Here is a 21,754-nt window from a genome sequence, read left to right as displayed (position 1 = left end):
GGGGGGGCTGAGGAGGCGGGCAGGCAGTGGCGGGGAGGGGGCTCAGTAGGTGAGCCGGGGCAGTGTGGGGCTGAGGAGGCGAGCGGGTGGGCAGTGGCAGGGAGTTAGTAGGCGAGCCAGGGGAGGGGGGCTGAGGAGGCGATGGCTGACCTGTTCTACTGAGCTGGTCTGGCTCCCATTCCCTCTCCAAGGGTTGCAGCTGACAGGAAGTGCTGCCTTCCACACGTTCCTCATTCACACCTCATTCATTCAACAGGGCAATTGATTACAAAGTGGGGGGAAGATCATCTTCTTCTAGCAAAAAGACATTTTTCTTTTACCTTAATTATACTACCTTAGGGGCCAGCTATAACATATTACCAAGGTTCAATATTGCTGTTTCAGCAGGGCGGCGCTGGGGAAGGAGGGTTTTTTCCCCACGGGGCAGGCGGCCCCCGGGGGGCGGGTTGTTTCAGGGGGGTGTTTCGGCAGCGCTGGGGGGGATTCTTTCCATGGGGCGGGCGGCGCTGGGAGGGGGTTGTGTTTTTTGGGGGGCTGGGTGGTGCTGGGGGGGGGTTCGGCGGGGCCGGGGGGCTTCGGCCCTCAGCTGTTTTCTTTGGAGTAATATGGCCCTCACCGCTTTACGAGTTGTGCAGGCCTGCCATAAACAGTGCTTTTCAGCCTGCGGTTCAAGGATCCCTAGGGATCCACAGACTTTCTAAGATTTCCAAAGAGGTCCACACCTCCATTTGAAATTTTTTAGGGGTCCGCAAATGAAAAAAAGTTTGAAAACCACTGGCCTGAACATAAGCTCAAATGTGCCTTTTAGTATGGATCAGTAACAGAAAGTTTTCAATTATACCAGCAAAAATAAAAGCTTTGAGCAGTCAAACTGTATTTACTTCTCTGTTTAGTTACTATGTATAATAAAAATACACACTATGTCAGGAGTCTGAAGAGCATCAATCTGTTATTAATAAGACAGTCCTTGTAATGATAGCTGATGTATCATTCACAAATATTTTGCAAATAATTTGAATTTCACTGTATTTTCTTAAAAAAAAAAAAAAAAGAAAAAAAAAAAGAGTTCACCCAGTTGTGAATATAGTCAGATATGATTTCGCTTTTGAATTCAAGCAGATATGACATTTTTTCATTATTAACTTGTGTATGTAATTTTTTTAATACAACACCACTTGTCCATGGGGATTTGAACCCAGGACTTCTAGATCTAAGTATATGAACATCCACCACCTTAGCTAGAGAACCTAGTTTCCTTAGTCCAAAGCCTACAATAGTTTCATAAACCTCTATGTGGATTAGATGCTTGAATGGGACCAGAACCACACTGATAATGGGGGTTCTAATTGCATAGTTCCATTTTTATTTGAAAAGACTGAAAGCTCCCTGGGACAGGGACCCATTTTTCCCTCTGTTTTACATAATGCCAAGTATTTTTGGCACTCAGCAAATGAAGAATAATGTTAAATGTATAACACTGTAAGTATATTGGGTGACATGAGCTTTCCAACACTGACAACCAACTTTGTCAGAGGATACTTCAGTTTTGTCCTTCTTTCACGTGTGTTTTGTTTCTAGTTAAATGCTCAGGCTATGTCTACATTACAGCCTGTGTCGGCGTAACTTAGGTCACTCGGGGGTGAATAAACCAGCCCCCTTACACTGATATAAGTGTTCGTGTGCACAGCACTGTCTCGGCAGGAGAGCTTCTCCCACCGACACAGCTTCTGCTATTTGCTTTGTAGTGTTTTTATGCCAACAGGAGAGCTCTCTCCAATTGGCATGGAACATCTTCACCAGATGTGCTGCAGCGGCGCAGCTGCATTGGCACATTTAAGGATTTTCAAGAATCTTAAAAATATTTCACAGTGATGGAGAAAGATTGCAAGGTTTGAAGACAGGGTTCCAAATACATTTTTTTATACTTATAATTTATCTTAAACCTTTCCTAGTCCTGTCATTAGACTGTGCCTTTTTCAGTGGCGAGACGGCAACTTTAGTTTACCCCTTTCAAAGTCCTCAGAGAATTGTGTGCATATTCCAAGAAGACTGCTCTGAATTAGCTGGGTTTTAATATTGCTTACCTGATTATGTTTAAGCAACCTGCTGTTTATAGCATATACTTTGGCATTGGTGTTAGTTCAAATGGACTAGGCAGATGGGTCATGAAGAAATCCCTTGGCAAGCCTATCCTAATTGTATGTTACCATTGTATTTCATATTAACCCCTTGATGGCCCTGCCCTGCCACAGCCTAAGAAGTAGTTTTCTTTTATGGCAAATACGTTTTTTTTTTAATTGATAGTGGTATATAGTTTAGCTTCCTTGGGACTATAAAAATGCTAGACCTATTTGGTTGCACGTAGCAAAGCACTCAAAAAATAAATTTACTGTTCACAGGAAAAATTAATCTTGCTGTGTTGGATATTTGCTATACTGATTAGGTATTCAAAATAAAAATGTGTATTCAAAAAAAAAGGGCAAAAAAAATCGTTGGGCTGTGAGAACTGAAGGAGTTAGTTATTTCTCCTGTCCATACTTTATATAAAGTACCCGGTGAGCTACGGATTAAGTGTTAATTACTCCTGCTTGGTTTACTGTGGAATGCACAAGACAGCACAAGATTGAGATTGGTAGTACAGCCATTTATCTTCTTTCGTGTAGTGGAGCTGCCCTTTTGACCATTTTAGGGAAAAAAGGACCTTCTACTAGAAGAGAGCAGGCAGTTTGGGGACACAACTATCACTGGATAATATTTGAGTTCAGGGCAGCTTCACTTGACTGATTACTAGAAGTGCTCCATTTTTCATAGATGTTTAAGTCCATTCCATATATCATTCTTTCATGTTTTGTTCGTTTTTTAAAAACTTACTTTGCTGCGGGAAAACCATATTCCTCTGGATTTCTTATGAAACCCACAGAATAATGATTGTTGCTGGTCACACAAATAGAGATGAAAGTCCTGATATGTGACAGCTTTTGGGACATTTATATTTTAATCAGTCAATGCTCATTGTATGTTTAATTTATGTTGGTGAGGAATGAGCTAAACATGTCTTTTTAAAAAACAGAATATTTAAAAAGAATGTGTAGGTTTCTGTTTCAAAGAAAGTGATTCTCAGCATCAGATGCGACTCTTAGAATGAAATTTAAGAGCTATGCAGTATGTCCCCAAGTTATAATTTCATGTTGCAGTAATTTTTGCTGATCAACCAAACAGCAATGTTTAAGGCAATTCACTGTCAGCATGAAAAAAGCCTCCAACTAGAAAAGGCCTTAATTTCTAATGGGAAACAGTTGGGATGGCATGTGCAAAACTGCAGAGTCAAAGAGTTTTTAAAATATTCTGTAGCTCAGGGACTTGGCTCATCTTCAAACATTTGTAACTACAAAAAGATGGATAATCTTGCAAGTGTATGTGCCCCATCTAGGGGCAAGAATGAGAAAATTCATTACAAGCAGGTAAATGCAAGACAACGTTGCAGCATTTCCTTGGTATGCAAATGTATGCTTTTTAACTCCACTGACTGAGAGCGGATTTCTGCTCTGATTTAGGAAATCAAAGGCTAGCTTCCACTGCATCTCATTTTCCTGACAAACTGCATTAATGTGATATGTGACATAGGTAGTCAGGCTTGAATTCTCTCTTTAACTTACTTTAACTGAAAACTTTATTGCTAAAAATGTAGCTCTGCCACATTTTTCTAGTGTAATTCTTGAAAGTCTCATGGTGAGAAGCGTGTCTTGCAGTGTACACGCTGTGATTCTTATTAATAGCTTTGTAAATGTAAGTTATAATTCCTGAGTTGTCGAACCTCACTTACAACATCAGTAGTGAGAGAACTCCTTATCCAAGACTCTAAACCAATTTCCTTGTTGCTTTAACGTGAATGCTGAAATGTATTTTTGTTCTCATTGGGGTGGGCACCATCAAGGGGCTTGGGAGAAAAAGGGATTCTAACTTGTGAAATTTCAGGCCTATAATAGTGTAACATCTATCCAAAACTTTCTGTAATTTTAATCACATGCATATAATGCAGTCTACCATTTTTCTAATGAACAAGAACAAATGTTTTTGTGGTTACCACCAGTTTGATTTAAGTGTAAAATGCATTTATTTATACTGTTTTTTCCTCTGTCTCCAAAAGGTGCTCTTACAGAGTGCTACGATGAACTGGGCAACAGATACCAGCTTCCAGTCTACTGCCTGGCCCCACCTATCAATATGATAGAGGAGAAGGGAGACCTGGAGACTCTAGATATTCCCGATCCACCACCCAATTCTGGGCATGAATGCCAGCTTCGCTTGCGCCTCTCAACAGGCAAAGACCTCAAACTTATGGTCCGCAGTATGGACACGGTATATCACATGAAGAGGCGACTGCATACGGTGGAAGGAGTGGAGCCCAGCAGCCAGCGCTGGTTCTTCTCAGGCAGGCCGCTCGCAGACAAAATGAAACTGGAGGAGCTGAAAATCCCGAAGGATTATGTGGTGCAAGTCATTGTGAGCCAGCCCTTAGCAAATCCAACCCCAGTGGAAAACTGATTCTTGCTTGTTTATTGATTCTCCATTCCTCCTCCTCTATCACATGGGATTTATTTTCTCTGCTCTTAGTTTTCCTGCTAATGGATTGGTTCCAAGAAATGACTAGCAAAAATTCCATCTGTGATGGAGATCTGCAGAAACAAAACACAAATGTAAACTGTCCCTTGGGATTTGCCTGATCTGATATTTTTTAACACCACAGAAAGAAACACATGGCAAATGCAATGAAGGGTATGTGTAAGGGGGAAGTCTGTCATTTAAACAATAAAAACCTGTAATAATGCTTGGAACTGTAGGTGGAGCATTGATCCATGGAGAAAGCACATTTTTTTAAAAAAGAGAAAAAAAGTTAAACCAAATTGTAGTACTTCATGAAATCGGCACCACTTACAGTTCATCCCATAAGTGTAGCTGCTCTGGTAGGTCCACTTTGCTCGGTATTTATGATGATTGTTTCTGCTTTGGTTTAACTCATGTGCTGTGTCAGATTACTCCCGTGGCGTAGTGAATCTCATCCAGAGAGAGGTGGACTGAAGAACGGATGTTTGTGTTGTGTTCTATCAATGCTGTGTTCCACCCCAAATGTGGCTCTTCTTCATGTTCAGACCAACCAGTTTTAACACATTCCAGGATGGTGATAAATGGGCTTGTGCCGTTTTGAGGCTTCAGTGTTTGGTAAATACTGCCTTCTGGAGCATTAGGCAATAATTTAGGAAATGTATACACATTTTAATAAACCATTCATGTACTGTACTGTAAAGTTACTTGCTGCAATGTTGACTTTTGCTGCAGTTTTCTGGCTCATTGGCACCTGAGTAATGTGCCTACTAAATTACTGTACCCTTCTCGATCCTGTAAAACAAACAATTAACAAAAGGCTAGCTAATTTCAAGAGGGACACTGATATGAGATTTAAAAAAAAAAAAACGCACAACCTTTATCAACTGACATTGGTATATTAGCCTAACTTCCAGATAAAATCACAAAGTTACACCCAAATATGATTGAATGCAATTCTGAATTTTCAGAGGACACACTCTGTGGAAAATCGTAGAAAGGAGAATATAAAGCACACTACATTCAGTTGTTCATGTCACTACCAGTAGAAACAGAGGTCATTCCCTAAGTCTCAGTGTTGGAGGACATGGTCACTTTCTAGTCCGTAGTTGTGGAAATATGTTCACTGTAATACAGCAGGAGCTTAGAATATGGTCACTAGGTTTAATATCTGGCACTTTTCCTTCAGAGTGTAAAAGGAGCCCTTTTTTTCTGGGAACAGACACTCTGTTGCAGTGTGCTTTGGACAACATTTATGATAGTTTTTCACCTAACAAAATTAATTAATAGGATGAACATAATGTTGAAAAAATAATGTAATTATTGAGTAGTTTTTACCGTGTTAAAAGAAACTGATCTGGTTCCTTTGTTTGGCTGCTCTGCATCTCTCTTGAGTTTGGGATACAGGGTATATCCTTCTCTGAAACTATGTCCCTCATTCCTTGTATAAACACAATTATTTTTAGTTTTTCAGTCCTCGTGCACTCAAATGACTTAATTCCTACCAAACCTCTATTTTGCCTATTCAGACATGGTTCACTATATTGCTCTTTCTATCTTCCATACCTAAATCTAAAATTGCCCAGAATGGCTTTTATTCCACTGATAGTGGAGTCACTATTTTAGGATTCAGAGTTTTACATTTGAAGTGAAGAGAGCTACTTTAATTCTGTACAATTTAATGGGGGGTTGTTTAGTTGGCAAATAGCAGTGTAAAATTGGAACTAGCACAGTTCACTTGAAATTGCCAACTCCTGAGGCTTTCCATATTGCTCTAACCTTTTTATCTGTTCACTGGCTAGGTGGCGCTTTGGGTTTAGTACACTAGTCTTTCACTTTTAGAAACTGAAGTTCATATTTGATACCACATCATACATGAGCATGAACTTTACTTTTATCATAGTTCCCATGTTGTATGTCACAAAACCACAGTGCTCCTTGGCACAATTCACTGTCAGATCTACTTAAGGTAGGTTGAAGCCTGGCAACACAGAAGTGCAATGACAGAGTTGTATGGAGGAAGCCATGTCATTTAGTCCCTCATTTTTGTGAGCAGCAAATTGACTTCCACTTTTTTTTTTTTTAAGGCAAACGTTAGACTTAAGCCCCGACTTGCACAAAGCCTTTGGATTTTTTCACAAAGGGTGTAAAATTCACAAAAGTCAGAATTTTTAAGACAAAATCCAGCTAATATGTAGTGATTCTTTCACCACATGTCTTTTGCATCTTGAAGGGGGAAATACTGGATTTCTGCACAACCACCTTAAAAATCTCATGGATTTTTCACTGTTCAAATGTGCCTGGTAAAACTACATTGATTGATTGTTTTATAAAATAAATGTTATACTTTATCTAAGCAACAAATAGTAATTTCATATCTGGAGCAGCATGTCTTGTGAAATATAGTAGAAATTTTTGTTTTAATCTGTTTTTATGATGGAGTTTCCCTAGAATCAATTCTGGAAGGGGGGGGAAAGTTACAGCTGTAAAGTAACAAAGCTGTAACTAGGATAATGATGATTTTGTAACTCCCAACATTCTTTTGTAGAATGCATTTTCAGAGAGAGTTTGAGGTGATTTACTGAATATAATTTTTGATATTACAGGTTTCTGACAAACAATGTAAATGCATTTTCACACCTCCTTTGAAAAAGCATCAACTGTAGTATCTTCTGCTGTAACATGTAACAGTTTTTTACGTTAAGTATTTTGATGGGGGAGAGTGAGGAGAAGGATGTCCAAGCAGTTTTGAATTGGCCTTCATGCATGTAATGGGGTGAGCATTGCTGGATTTGATCACCCATGTGGCTGTTGCATAGAAAACATACTCTCCTTCCCATCTCCCTTCCCATAAGCACAAATCTCAAGACCAAGCTGTCTGATTGCAAATCACGTTTTTTTAAGGGTGAAAATGAATACTGGTCTCTTATCACCCGCTTGATAAACTGACAAACCTAACCACACAACTTTATTTTTGAACATAGAAGATATAACTGGAAACAAAGAAATTTCATAAGATCCATATGAAGGAAAAGGTTAATGCTTCTAACAAGGAGATCATTTCTGAAAATATGCATATATATGTGTGTTCATGCTGATGAACATATTGTATGTGGCTATATATATTCAGTGAATACTATACTTCCTTTTATCTGTAAGATGACCAGGTTTGGTATTCCTACAAGACCCCTGGCTATAAAATCAAAAATGAACAGGACAAGAATCTGCCCCCACATGAACTTATGCAGTTTCCACTGGACTCAGTGGGAACTGTGTGCTTGCATCCCAGAGCAGAATTGGGGCCCATGTGTAGCATTAGGAAATAGATAGGCATGGGACACCTTTCTGGGGCAAGAAGAAGGAAAAGCAGAACTTTGTGGGTAAATTTTGGATCCCCAAAGTGTGACTAGTGAAGTTCTAAAATGCAGCTTCTGGCCTCACCTTGCAGTCATAGTAAAAAAAATCCAGCCAGCTGCAGGGCTGAATTACTCCAAGCAATTTCCATTCATCATTCAAGAAAGACAAGTATGAGCACATGGTGTTGTGTGCATTTTTATTTGAATATGTGTCCTCAGATTCAGTATGGCCTTTGTGCTCCTGACAAGTTTCATATGTGGCCTTTATTTGTTGTCTTATAGATTGGGCACCCCAATCAATGCACAGTATCACGCGGCTCAGTGTCCTCAGACAGGAGTGTACTAATTGGGAGATTTTTATAATGTGTACACAAGAGTTGACCTAATCAAGTGAGGAGTAACAGAATAAAGTTTTCATTAGATCCATCCATAGGCCTTGTGTGTGTCACTCCTGATTAACTTTGGCCAGGAAGTGATTCCAGTAAATTACATTTTTACATTCTTATGTCAGTGACAGGTCTGTTTAACACAGAGCTTAGACTTTTGTGCTTGTTATTGCAAAGGTGTCGCTTGTATCTGACCCAGAAGTAATGGAGGCTAACCTCTATACTCCCAGAATAGCTTTAAAGGCAGAGGATCACCAACACTACATATAGTCTGATGTAAAAAATTACCAGAAATGGGACATATTGGATGTGTATTGCTAACTGTGTTACAAAGTGTTTTGTTTTACAAAAAGAACAAGTGATCACACTTTTCCATAGTATGTAACTTTGAATTATGTTTCCACTATGTTGGCCCTTTGTGCATTACATTTTGTGAATATCGTCTACAGAAAACTCTATTTGAGACAGTAATATTAAGAAAACACTTGACTTCCTACTTAAAACCAGCAACCTCTACTTGTCTGTATCTGGGAAATATTTGGAAAACTAAGTGATGTGAAAGTGCAGTGTAAATAGGGGATTTTTTTATAGCGATTGGGTGGCTAAGGGCACCATATAAAAATAAAACCACCTCCCTTTGTCTTTCTCAAAAAGCTGAATCAGTTGATTTAGTAGGAGAGAAAAAGCAATCAGGATTAATATTTATGTGACAAAGCAACACATTCAGTTTACATCATGACATTCAATAAAGCGAATGGCCTATTAATGATAAAATATCGCTATAATATCAGACATGCTTCTGCATACATATGCATTGTTAGTAAATATATTTTTGTTAATTTGATGCAATGGTGGGCTGCTTTTTAACCCATGGAATTTTGAAAGCATTTCAGCTGCATAAATGTTGACAAATTAAACGTGTGCTATAAATTTGTCCATCACTATTCTATTCATAAACGCAAATGCTAAAGTTACATTTCTGATTCTTGATTTATATTTTGCAGAATCTTTCATACATCATTGTAAATATGTTGTTAAAGACCCTACATCTTATGCAAAGATGATGTTTGGGTTTTTTAAATCTTTTATAAAGAACACGTCAGCTCTTTTCATAATCTGTCGACTTCACTTTATAGATGCGTGTCAAGTGTTTAAAATAGAAATAATTTCCATTAACTAAAAAAGTTTCCTTCGTTTTCCACCTGTCACTGGTTGTAGGCTTGCTCATGAATGTTGGACATCAGACATTCTTTTGGAATAGATTGTGTGTTTAAAAAGAGAGGTATAAAGAACTTGCTTTGGGAAACTGGGTGAATTCCATGCACATGGCAAACTTTTTTTTTTTTAAAAAGGAAGAAATGTATTTTGGGCCAAATCAGCGCCCCTTAACATTTATTTAATATCCCAGCTAGTCCAATGACTTAAAACAAACTATCTCTTCAACAACCTTGCTTCTCTCTTGTACCAAAGTAGACGATAATATACTGTTGCATTTGCAACTACAAAATTGTCAGACAATACAAATCTGCCTGTTTAAAACTGCTTCATTTTCATAAAGCATTTTTAATTGCTTCATTCTGCAGATGGCTCTTCTCTTTTCCCATTTCATCAGTTTCCACAAATGCTCCCTAGTAATGTGGATGCCACTTACTGTTCATAGGACATGGTGGACCATCCATGATAACTCTAGGGCTATAGTTCTCCTTCCAAGAGAGAAACATAATAGTGCATATGCCACTGAGCCCACAAAAGTCAAATAGTTTGAAGACATGGGTTTTTTAATCAGCCGAGCTTCTTACTATGGACTTCGAAACTCTTATTAAATATAGCCACTGACTATCCATGAAGAAGTGTGTTCCTGTCCTTTTGAGGAGGGCCATTTGTTGGGTATCTATCCAATGGAATGCTGTATTTATACATTTAAATATGAAGACCAATGAATCAGAACCATGTGGCAAATTGAGAACTTAAAATCCTGACTCTTGCCTTAAATTTTGTTCACCTGGAACTCCAAAAAATCCAGGTTTATTACTTTTAATCCTGTTTTTTTTTTCCTGGCAATTTGAATCTAGCCAAAGACTGGAGACAGTTTAAGGAAATTTGAAGCAAATAAAATCTGTTGATGTGGCTTTACTAAAGTAATCAAATGGTCTTATATCAAGTTCCCTATTTGTGCCTCTCTTCTCCAAGTCCAGGGAATGTCTAGAAACTGGAGATCTTTGAGCAATGAGTGCAATATTGTGCACTAGTCAGTTGGAGATGTGTAAGACACTTCATTTTCACATGTTATGTGCAAGGGACTTGGGTTCATATCCTCTTTGCCTCATGGTAGTGATTTCCAAAGATGGCTGGTACCATCAAATTTGTACTTCTTGAAATATCTTCTCTTTTATGATAAATCTCTTTTGTACGCAGCTTGTGTGCCATGTATCAAAGAAATATTCATATTACGTAGGATAAGGTGCTAGATAATTTGGTACTGATGCAGACAAATATGATTCCAACAGCTGTTGAGAGAAGGATGAGGGGATTACAGTGATGTGATTTTTTCCCCTCCCCTCCAACCCCCCCTCCCTCCGTAACTTTTATAAAATTAAATCTTTTAGCACTGAACACACCGGTTGTGTGAAACATGCTTTTTCCTCCCTGGCTAGTTCAGTCCAATGATTAATTCTTAGCCTATCTGGAGATGCTGTGAATATTGAGTTACATTAAGATTCATTGTATATTTTTGTTGTACCTCTGTTATTTGGTTGACATATCACAGTAGTGTGCGCACATATTTTTTAATCAATTGCAAAGCACAAGTAGGTTGTCTTTAAACTTAAATTATGTGAATTTTTTTACATAGCTAGATGTCTATAACATTGAGAGCAAAACCTGAATTTCTATGGGTCAGAAACTCTGTACAAAACTTCTTGTATTAAAAAAAGCAAAGAAAAACCAACAATTTCTTTTTTCTGGATTTAAAAATAAAATTAATACTGGAAACACCATGCCTTAAGAAACAAACTGAGTGTTGTTTTTCTCTTTTTAAGTTATTGGAGTGTGATTTAACCCCCAGTTGTATTTCTGCAGTCTTTTTATTATGCTTTTGCCCATGGAAGGTTAAGATGCTTCGGTCATAAAAACAAATGTCATTCAGCAGCATCTCACACAATTTGTCTGTCAGGAATAGTGTAAAATAGGGTATTCAATCAGTGGAAGAATCCAGGTCCCTGGGGAGTGGGGTAGGGAACCAAAGGTATCCAACAGTTCAAAGTGTAGTGTGTGATATATTACACACAGAGTCTAGTATTGTGAGCTTTATGGATGGAGGGAAATGTTAAGTACTTTATCTGTGAAGTTGCCCTTTAATATTAGGTGAAGTGTTAGGTGGATCTCTTAGGGCATGTCTATGTGGTGCCTTCTACATCAGGAGGGAGTACATTTGAATAGGCCACAGCATGTCATGCACTAACTGGCCTGGATGGACCCATGGGCACTCACTAAAAGTTCCCTAATGCATATTAATGTAGTCCCATTTCAAACAGTACTACACAGTGCACAAGCAGGGTCCACACAAGCCAGTTAGTGCATGAACACTAGTGCACACTATAATTTGTACCCCTCTAGTGTGGATTAATGCACCATGTAGACAAACCTTTAGTTGGGCCCATTTTTATAGTCTTAACTGCCTGTCATGTCAAAGGAGCTTGAATCATCCTGGCTAAGTTGCTTTGCTCCCTTTTATCATCCTTACAGTTAGTGTCACCTGTTTAACTTTTTTGGAGAGAGAGTTTTCATAACAGAATATAGAAAAAATAATGTAAGAACTAAATACAAAGAAATGAATGAGGATTTTTGAGTGTCCTTCCTGACTCTCTCCTTTTTTGATGGGGGGAAGAACAGGAGCACAGTCTACTGCTACCCATCCTTCAAGAGTTGTCACGGCTGCTATCCTTCCTCTTCTGGAATGGGCAGATGTTCCTTTGCAGCCCAGTAATGGCAAGCACTTTACATTTTGAAGGTTTGGCATGTCAAGATATTGCGCCAACACAATCTCCCCTTTTGACAGTGCCCTTTATTCAAGTAATAGATGGTCACTTGTAATTAAATTAAATTAATGGAGATATCCCATCTCCTAGAACTGGAAGGGACCTTGAAAGGTCATTGAGTCCAGCCCCCTGCCTTCACTAGCAGGACCAAGTACTGATTTTGCCCTAGATCCCTAAGTTGCCCCCTCAAGGATTGAACTCACAACCCTGGGTTTAGCAGGCCAATGCTCAAACCATTGAGCTATCCCCTCCCCTCTAAACCTCAATGTGGCAATAAAGACACACACAACTTTTTGCTAGTGTCCAGAAGCTCAGTGCAGGAAATGGGCTTTAGGTCTATATTTACAATAACTGATGTACCACCTAATGGGAAAGAGAATTCCAAGTCAAAGGTGCACAGCAGTTGAAATTCCTCAGCCGCTATTCCCTACAGACACAAAACAGTGGGGTCTCATGCTTGTTCACTCCTGTTAACATTTAGGTTGTGTGTATAAGAGAGAGAGATGTAAATATTGTTTAAAAAGTTAACCATTTAAATGATTAAAATTATATTGGTTAACCGATTAAAGGGAGAGGGGCTTGGGTTGCTCCAGCCAGGACTGGGGCTGAGGTTGGCTGGCCGGCTGGGGTCCATCTGGCTGGCATGGGGCGGCTGGGACTGGGGGCCACTGCGGCCAGTGTGCAGGGGGATAACATTTAAGGTCGGTTAACGGTCAGCCTAATGCTTACCAATGAACCGTTTAACATTTTACATCCCTAATAAGAGACTATGCCAATGCAAACCACTGTCCAGTTGCAGCAGCTCTGATTGTATGGTCAACATACAATTTATGGCTGCTGCGTGTGTCCAAGATACTCTGTCCTCACTCCTAATGAGTATGGAATAAATTTACTATTTGTACTTGTGAATGTATTTTCTTTATTTAACTATTCTGCTATATCTCACTCTACCAGGTTACATAATATACTATAAATGGCCCTGCATTGCTTAACTGCAGTAGGTGTTAACCTTGCTGAACTGGTCAAACTCCAACAGGGTAATTACATTCTGCCTGCCAGCACTCCATCTGAGGTTTGGATATTGCATTCTTCCCTTCTGCTCCTAAGCTCTTGTGTAGTGGAACTGTGCATCGTATCAAAGGCTGACAGCGTTTGCTCCAAATGGGTCACGTTATAGTGGTAGGTGAAATGATTCCTACATTAAGGCCTAATTCTGTTCCTCGCAGCAGTAGAGCTGGTTAAGAAATTTTTGACTAAATGTTTTTATTGGAAAATGCCACTATATTTCTGCTCGAAGTTTTAGTTTCAATGTATCTATTCAGATGAAACATCCATCAGGAGATTTGGCAGGCCTGGGATGGAACCTCTGGTCAGAGAGGTACTCATCCCAGAATCACCAATAGCCTAATGATTAGGCACTCACTGGAATGTGGGAGACCCAAGTTCAAGTCCCAGCTGTGAATCAGGCAAACCAGTGTTGAAACCTCCATTTTTTTCCTGCAAAGTGGAATTCTTGTTTTCTGGACAGGCCTAGTTGTTATATCTGGAGGAAGTCTACTGCAGCCCATGCAGTGTGACTCCAGTTTAAACCAGTGTATACAAGAGGAGAATCTGGCTGAAAGTTTAGTTCTTGATGGTTCTTCAGAATATTTGGGTAAAAAGTGATAAACACAAAGGTCACTTACTAAAAGGGGCCAGAGTCACAACAGCCATTCCACCTTTGTCAGGTTCGAAAACATGAATTGATTTCTCTGAATAACCTCAAAACTGGGGCTTCAACAGCTTCATTGTCTTGATTCCCGGGAATAAAGCCTTGCGAGTGGGGAAATAGAGGGATAAGGTCCTATTTCCTGTTATGAATTCCTATGCCACTGTTAGAGTAACAACACTGGACCATGGTGGCAATTCCTCAGTTCAGAAGCTGGGCCTTCATATGTGATTCAGCTTTCTTGGTATAGAACTATAGCTTGGAAAGTTCAATACACAGAGGCTTAAGGCAAATTGAGTATAGCAGAAGGGGTGAGAAGGGGAACTGGTTTTAGTAAACTGCTCCGTTTACGGTTTAAATACTTAACAAGAGAAACTGCCCATCCCTTCTAGTCTCTCCACAGATGGATTTAATCTGATGATTTATTTTAACAAAGAAAAAAGCATTGCCTTTGGCTGGCTCCATTCCCCCACAACAACAGTAACGGGTGCAGGGAGATGAGACAAATCTCATTTCCCCCACACTTATTTTTAATGGAGACATTTTAATATGGACAGAAAACAGCATGGGGGGAAAGCTGACAAACATGAACGAATCCAGTATCAAAGGGGATGAGCCAGATGGGTTTTATCTTCAACTTTATTTCATCTGCCTCTTCAAAGGTGATAAAATGGTTCTATTGGGAGAACTGCTCTGTCTCAAGCAAGATGTAATATAGATGGAGGGTGGAGCAGGGTTGCTATCCTAAAATACTTGAGCAATGTGGTATGGAAGGGAGGGTTGACATGAATATCAGCAACTGGCTTGGGATGAAATATGAGGAATGCGCCTGCCCTGAAGTCCAAGCTGCATCAGCTATTCCACATGGGATGACATCAGACCTGATTATGCACTTGCATGTGGTATCTGGGGACAAGATTATACAGCTACAATTATCTGGACCATTATTTGAGTTATATGTTTCTTAAAAGTTGGTGTTTTAAGCTAACCCAAAAACCTCTGTGGCTGGGGCCTGGGAGAGAGATGGTTGTACTTCTTCCTGATTGAATCAAATAGTGTTGTTTTACAAGTGTAGTTGATGCATGCTGATCTCGGTGAGGTCTGCCCCAGATGATTCTGGAATCTCTTCATTCAACTTCTTCTTCTTTTTCTCCTCCTTTTTCTGTTGTCTGTCAATGCAGAAGATTGTAAACATCTTGAACTCCTTGTAGTTCAGTTGCTAGTTTTGGGGGGGAAATATGAAATAGCATCTTAACAAGACAGAGATGGTTGATACCATCTTAATGTCAGAGGCTAGGTCTACACTGGGGGGGGTCAATTTAAGATACGCAAATTCAGCTACGCAAATAGCGTAGCTGAATTTGGCGTATCCTATTCGACTTACCCCACTGTGAGGACGGCAGCAAATCGACCGTCGACAGCGCTTACTCCTCCTGACAAGGTGGGAGTAAGCGCATCGATTGGGGGATCGATTTATCCGTCTAGATGAGACACGATAAATCAATCCCCAAGAGATCAATTTCTACCCGCCGATCCGGGCGGGTAGTGTAGACTAGCCCAGAGATAAGCCTGACTCAAGATTTGGGATCTCAGAGAGACATACACACCATGTTCCTTCCACTCAAACTCTGGAGAAGTTTGGATCTGAACTTCATGGGCTGGGCCCATCTCAAAGGACCATACTGCAGCTGTGAGGGTATCTCCCCACCATGTGAATATCACTCTACCATTCTGTAATGGTTGCAGATGTCATGATGCTTCTGGGTGGAAATTTATGTTTTTAGAATTATATCCGGCACAACCATAAAAGCAAACTCTTACAAAATGCCCTTTAACCAAGCAGTCCACAGTCATTTGCAAAGTGGAAATAACTGGCTTCAGGTCCATTATTTGCATTAGGGTTGTAATGCAAATGTAGGATGCCCCAAGCACTAGCAGAGTCCTTAGGTCAAGGCACTGTACAAACTCTCATTAGGAGATTGTAAATCCTACAGGATAGGGAATATCTAAGTTAAAATGCAACAAGTGTCTGTTAAATAAATTGGAGGGGAGGGGAGAGGAAGACAACAGTGGGGAAATCAAAAATCCCAGTTAGAACAGTACATTGCACACACAGTTTGCCACCTGTAGAGAGAAGGAATAAACCCCCTGTGACAGACATTAGTCTGTCATTTAATGTACAGCAGGAAGGTGCTTGGATACTACGGGGTGAGGCTGCTATACAAACCCGCACAGAACAGTGATATGAAACACTTGATTATATAGAGCTCTTAATATATCAGTAATCCCCACCCATCTAGTCATTATGGGCTGGCAATTTATCAGACTTCACCTTGGCAATGGGTCTTGTGGAGGGGTTTGATGGGCAGGGGAGAAAGCAGGGAGGTGCTTATGGGAGGAGACAGACAACGGAGGCTTGCATTGTTAGCGAGAGTGATGTGATCAATACAAGGGAGGTAGCCTGGGACCTCAGTATAAAGAATGGAATAAACCAGTGCAGGAAAAAAAGAATGTCCCCCCTTTTTGCAGTTGTCTGAATGGCAGGCTCTGCATAACCACTTTTGCTGCTCTAGCACAAGGTAACAGGGCAACATAAAGCTTCTCGAATGGAGCTGGAGCCAAGAGCAGTGTTCAAGAGAGGTACTCTACTGAGCTACATGGCCAGTCAGCAGGACTCATTAGACCTGAGCTCAACTACTGCCCTCTCTGTGACACTGGACAGTCAATCTTTCAGCCTGTTTCCCCTCCCACACTTTGTCTTGTCTATTTTAATTGTGAGCTCCTGGTAGGGACTGTTCTTGGGCAGATACAATGGGGCTTTGATTTCAGTTGGAGACTGGGTGTGTTATTAAATAAAATGCGGCAGTATTAAGGGCTTGTTATTCCTCTACTCTTACCTCATCTCCAGAGACATCAAAGTCCTTGAATATCTTTTCAAGCTCTTGCTTCTTGATGTTAAAGAGGAACCTAGTGGCTTGGAACTCCCTAGGGCCAACTGTGTGTCCTCCATCCATGTCCAGCAGCTCAAACACAGGCCCAGAGTGTTGATAAATGAACTGCTTTTCCAGGTGGTTCTGTTTCAGGACAGAAATGTTTTAAGAACAAATAATGAGCAGAGATGTCCTGCTTTAGAAAATACATATAACACCAACCATAGTTCAAGTCTAGATGGTAAAAGCTGGTAACCTTCCTAATTCTACTTGCAACATGAAGAGAAAAGAACTCAGGGCTTCCTTGCACACACGCATGCCTAGCCCTGTGCATCCAGATTTGCTTGCCCCAGAGCTTCAAACCCTACTAGTCCTGCAAAATAATTCTGAGCTGGATGGCCCTGGAAATGAACTGAGCACACGGAGTCTCCCACTTTCCTTCATGTAGCCAGCAAAGCCACAAGTTGCTCTTGAAATGACTAAGTACTCAAGCCAGCTGCACATCCATGGATAGTCTTTGCCCTCTTAGCAGTGCTTAATTTGTGCCAGGGATGACCCCCGGCATCTCTAGACTTGGCAGTTCATAGCCCCGGCACCTCTGGGTTTGCCGCGTCCGTTATTAAAGTACAAAAAAATTGCTTGAGACCCGGCACCCAATTGCTAGAGCCCTGACACCTCTTTCATTACAAATTAAGCACTGCCTCTTAGAACTCCCCAGGATGACACTGCTAGCAACCTGCCCCCCAAAAAAGGAGACACTTGGGCTACAGTATGACCCCTGAAAAGTGGGGAGCTGTGCACAACTCTGGCTTGTGTTAACATTCATTTCCCCCACACACCCTTTAATTCTCACACCACACTACTGTTTTCTTTCCGAACAGGTCTGACCTCTAATAACGATCACTAAGAGAGAGAGTTGTAGGACAAAGATTGAAGAAGACTCGTGTGCTCTATTGCGCAACAGGGAGAGGGTGGAAAATGCTGACCTGTGAAAATGGGATCCCGGTCTAGTCTTGCTATTTTGTAGAAAACAGCAGGCGCCTGCAGCTCATTTTGTGAGCTGAGGTTTTTTTATTTTCAGTGAGCTGCCTCCAAACTAGGGTGACCAGACAGCAAGTGTGAAAAATCGGGATGGGGGTGGGGGGTAATAGGCGCCTATATAAGAAAAAGCCCCAAAAATCGTGAGTGTCCCTATAAAAATCGGGACATGTGGTCACCCTACTCCGAACATAAGAGCATTTAGACAGTTTCTAGCTTATGGAAAGTTCCTCTACCTTCTACTTATCATTATAAGTGAAGATTAGACTCCCAGCGAGCTGATTCCATTTATGAAAGCTCTGAATAATATCAGCGTCTCTGAAGCCTCTGGCTGACACACCAACAGGGACCCCCGGCTACCTGCCTCATGAGACATCAGGATGCACACCAGCATGTAGAACTCGTCAAAGCCAATCTCCCCTGTGGCATTCCAGTCTAGCAAATCAAACACCAGCATGATCTGCTTCTTTGTCAGGTCAGTCACATAACGGAGAAAGTGATAAAGCTGCAGATCTGGAAAACAGTGGGTTGTCAGGCCTAACCTGCGCAAAGCTGTTAGTAATAATTAATAGGATTTATAATGCACCCACTGCTCCAAGGTGCTCAGGTTACTGCACAGTCAATTAAAATCCAGTGACATGCTCAGAAATGTTCAATCATAATAATACACACACGGTGACATCAGTCAAGAGAGAGGTAGTGTGTGTGCACATGCAATGTGCCTGTGCAGGGGGTCCTAGAGCAGCCAATGTTAAAATGCTGGTTACAAATATTTCAGCAAAAGAAATTTCCAAAGGAAAACGACTGTTTGTTTTATAAGACAAATTTTGGTAAAAAAAATGTCCAAATTTGTTCAAAAAAATTTGCGGGCTATTAGAAACAAAACAAACATTTTTAAAAATTGGGGGGGGGGGGTTTGTTTGTTATTCAGCTGCCCAAAACTGACATTTTTCCTTTTTAGGTGTTTGAACAAAACACCCCAGAAATTTGCTTAAAAGTTGTAATTTTTCACTTGAAAAAAATTAATTTCATATGCGCTGAATAAAAGATCTTTTCAGATTATTTTTCTTTACAGAATGGGCCAGCAAGTGCCGCAACTGCAGCAAACATTCAGTCACGTGCTCACCTGAAATGTGATGATGGAGCCCCTGCAAAGGAATTTCATCTACCCAGAGGAGGTACCAGGCATGGCTGTGTGGTCTTCAGGGTTTTATTGAAAAGACCCAGGCACCTGCTTTGTTTAGAATTATATTTTTCATTGTTTATAAGTCTTGGAAAATATGAGCTGCTGGGTGCCCTCAGCTGCCACTGACATCAGCCATATTTGAGGGCACTCATCAGCTCCTAGGATTGGCTCAGGTGTGTCTTTCCCTGCTGATTTTGGGCCAGAGGGAGCTGCATGTGCATATTATGAGGCCAGACTTCAGCCCTTTATATGGCAACCAACCCCACCAATCCTTTGTCTCTTTTCTGGTTTTTTTCCTTGTACTTTGTCACTAGCGTGGGGAAATGAGGCTTGACACCACAATCAGGTTAGATCACTCCCAGGGCACGGACAGCAGGGGAACTCACTGCACTCATTTCTTTGGTGGGTGCTGATAGTTTTGCTCTCTTTTAAAAGATGTTTAGACTCCATGTGATGTTCTTCATCAGATTAAAATGAGAGCTGAGCCCAAGACATGAAACCTACATCCAAACATTTGCCTTACTAAGGGATAAAAGGATTCAGGATTCTGATTTGCGTCCTTAAACAGACAGGCTCAAGTCATTACGGTTGGATATGAATTTGGATTAAATTGCCACAGAGTTTTTGGGGGTCCCATTGCTCATCATAATAGTCTTCGGGCAGGTCAAAAATTGGGCTTAAACTCCCTGCAGGTACTGCTTATTTTTTTTTAACTATTGAATAATTGTTTTAAACAATGTTTAGCTTGACAGGGATGTTGTACAATGTAAGGTGCACCTCAGGGCAGCCAGAAAGGCAACTTTTGCAGTCTCCTTCAGGGCTCTGAACAGATTTGGCGCAAAGTGTTTCAGAACGAATATGACTTTGCCACCCATCAGCCCCATCACCTCCTTTCATCCTAGTGTTTATTTCGATCAGTGATACTCAGGCTGAGGTTCGGGAGCTGCAAGTGACTCTTTAATGTGTCTCCTGCAACTCTGTGCGGGACATGATTTTCAAACACTGTCATTTATTATTAACCAGTCAGGCTGCTTTCACTACGTTATTAACCAATTGTAGTTGATAAAATAATAATACTTGGTTAGAATAACCAAGAAATATATATATATATATATAGAGAGAGAGAGAGAGAGAGCACAAATAAAACAATTAATTCGCACTCCCGTGGCTCTTTTGGGTTATGTTGATCGCTAATTTGGCTCCTGAACCACTGAATATCACTGATTTATATTATAAGCTTTTTTATTGTGTGTTTGTACAGTGCCTAGGACACTGGTGCCTTAATCCTGATTGGGGCTTTTCAGTGCTACCAGAGTGCTAATGATCAATAATAATGATGGTGATGCCACACAAGTTAATTTAAATTGCAGGACTGTCAGCTTTAAGAGGACCCAGGTAGAGAGAGAATGAGAAAAAAGTTAACGTCTCAGGCAAGAGCTGAACACATTTCAGTTATTGCAACCATGCTCGTAGGTTGGGTCATTTCAGCATCTGATGAGTTACTAGTCATATAACCTTTCAGAATGGATGGAAAGTGCTATACCAGTCGAGACACAGTGGTATATGCTACAACTGAAAGCCATCTGGGGCAATTCCAAAACTTTGCATTAACCAAGCCAACTAGTCAGTTAGCATTACAGAGTACTGTATTTGTTGTAATAGTTGAGATATGGTATTTATAGATCAGAGGGGTAGCCGTGTTAGTCTGAATCTGTAAAAAGCAACAGAGGGTCCTGTGGCACCTTTAAGACTAAAAGAAGTATTGGGAGCATAAGCTTTCGTGGGTAAGAACCTCACTTAAGAACCTCACATAAGAAAGCTTATGCTCCCAATACTTCTGTTAGTCTTAAAGGTGCCACAGGACCCTCTGTTGGTATTTATAGAGTCTCTGAAAATTATTTTTAACCCTAAAGAATTTTTAAACAGTTTTTAAACAAATCCTAAACAGTTTTTAAATCCTAAACTTTATAGCATCATATGATTCTTTTATATATAGATAGATACAAACATTAATCTTAGTGATAGCAAATTCCAGGACCCGTGGAAAATACTTACCATTCAAAGTATTCTTTTTATGAACATCTAGGAGTTGGAAATATTCTGCAAGTGCCCTAGCATTTCTCACTGATAATAAACAGTATATTTTATCTAAATACAGAAACTGCAGAAAACATCCAGGTTTCAGCCTCATCTTGGCAGTGACTAATTCTGTTTACCTATGAACATTCACAGTTACCTGAGGTGATGCCTACATCACAGCAAGAGAATTCCATCTCGGAACCAGAACACAATCATAATCCTCCTGATTGTAATGTTTGGGTATTTGTTAGTTTGTTTTGTTTGTTTTTGTTTGGGTTTTTTTGCCAAACATCATCAGATTGTGCCTCTAAGGGTAGGTCTACACTTACCTCCAGGTCCGGCGGTAAGCAATCGATCTTCTGGGATTGATTTATCGCATCTTGTCTAGATGCAATAAATTAATCCCGGATCGATCCTGGAAGTGCTCGCCAT

General features: G+C 40.4%; 2 protein-coding genes across 3 annotated transcripts in view; one reads left to right on the top strand and one right to left on the bottom strand.

Moving 5' to 3' along the window:
- The window catches only part of UBTD2 (ubiquitin domain containing 2), a 111,214-nt gene extending 106,524 nt beyond the window's left edge, over positions 1-4,690 (top strand). For both annotated transcript variants that reach the window (XM_034779123.1, XM_034779124.1), the window contains exon 3: positions 4,148-4,690. In XM_034779123.1, the coding sequence (XP_034635014.1) occupies positions 4,148-4,545 (398 nt within the window). In that variant the 3' untranslated portion in view covers positions 4,546-4,690. The remainder of the gene's footprint in view (positions 1-4,147) is intronic.
- Positions 4,691-15,152: 10,462 nt separating this feature from the next.
- On the bottom strand, positions 15,153-21,434 carry EFCAB9 (EF-hand calcium binding domain 9). The gene is made up of 4 exons (XM_034778299.1): positions 21,299-21,434; positions 18,422-18,570; positions 16,987-17,163; positions 15,153-15,308 (listed from the first exon to the last, which is right to left on the bottom strand). The coding sequence occupies exons 1-4, from the start codon at positions 21,432-21,434 to the stop codon at positions 15,153-15,155; spliced, it is 618 nt and encodes a 205-aa protein (XP_034634190.1).
- Positions 21,435-21,754: the final 320 nt, after the last annotated feature.

The sequence above is a fragment of the Trachemys scripta genome, chromosome 8 (assembly GCF_013100865.1).
Source record: "Trachemys scripta elegans isolate TJP31775 chromosome 8, CAS_Tse_1.0, whole genome shotgun sequence".
Taxonomy (NCBI): Eukaryota; Metazoa; Chordata; order Testudines; family Emydidae; genus Trachemys; species Trachemys scripta.
This window is presented reverse-complemented; position numbering and strand designations above follow the sequence as displayed.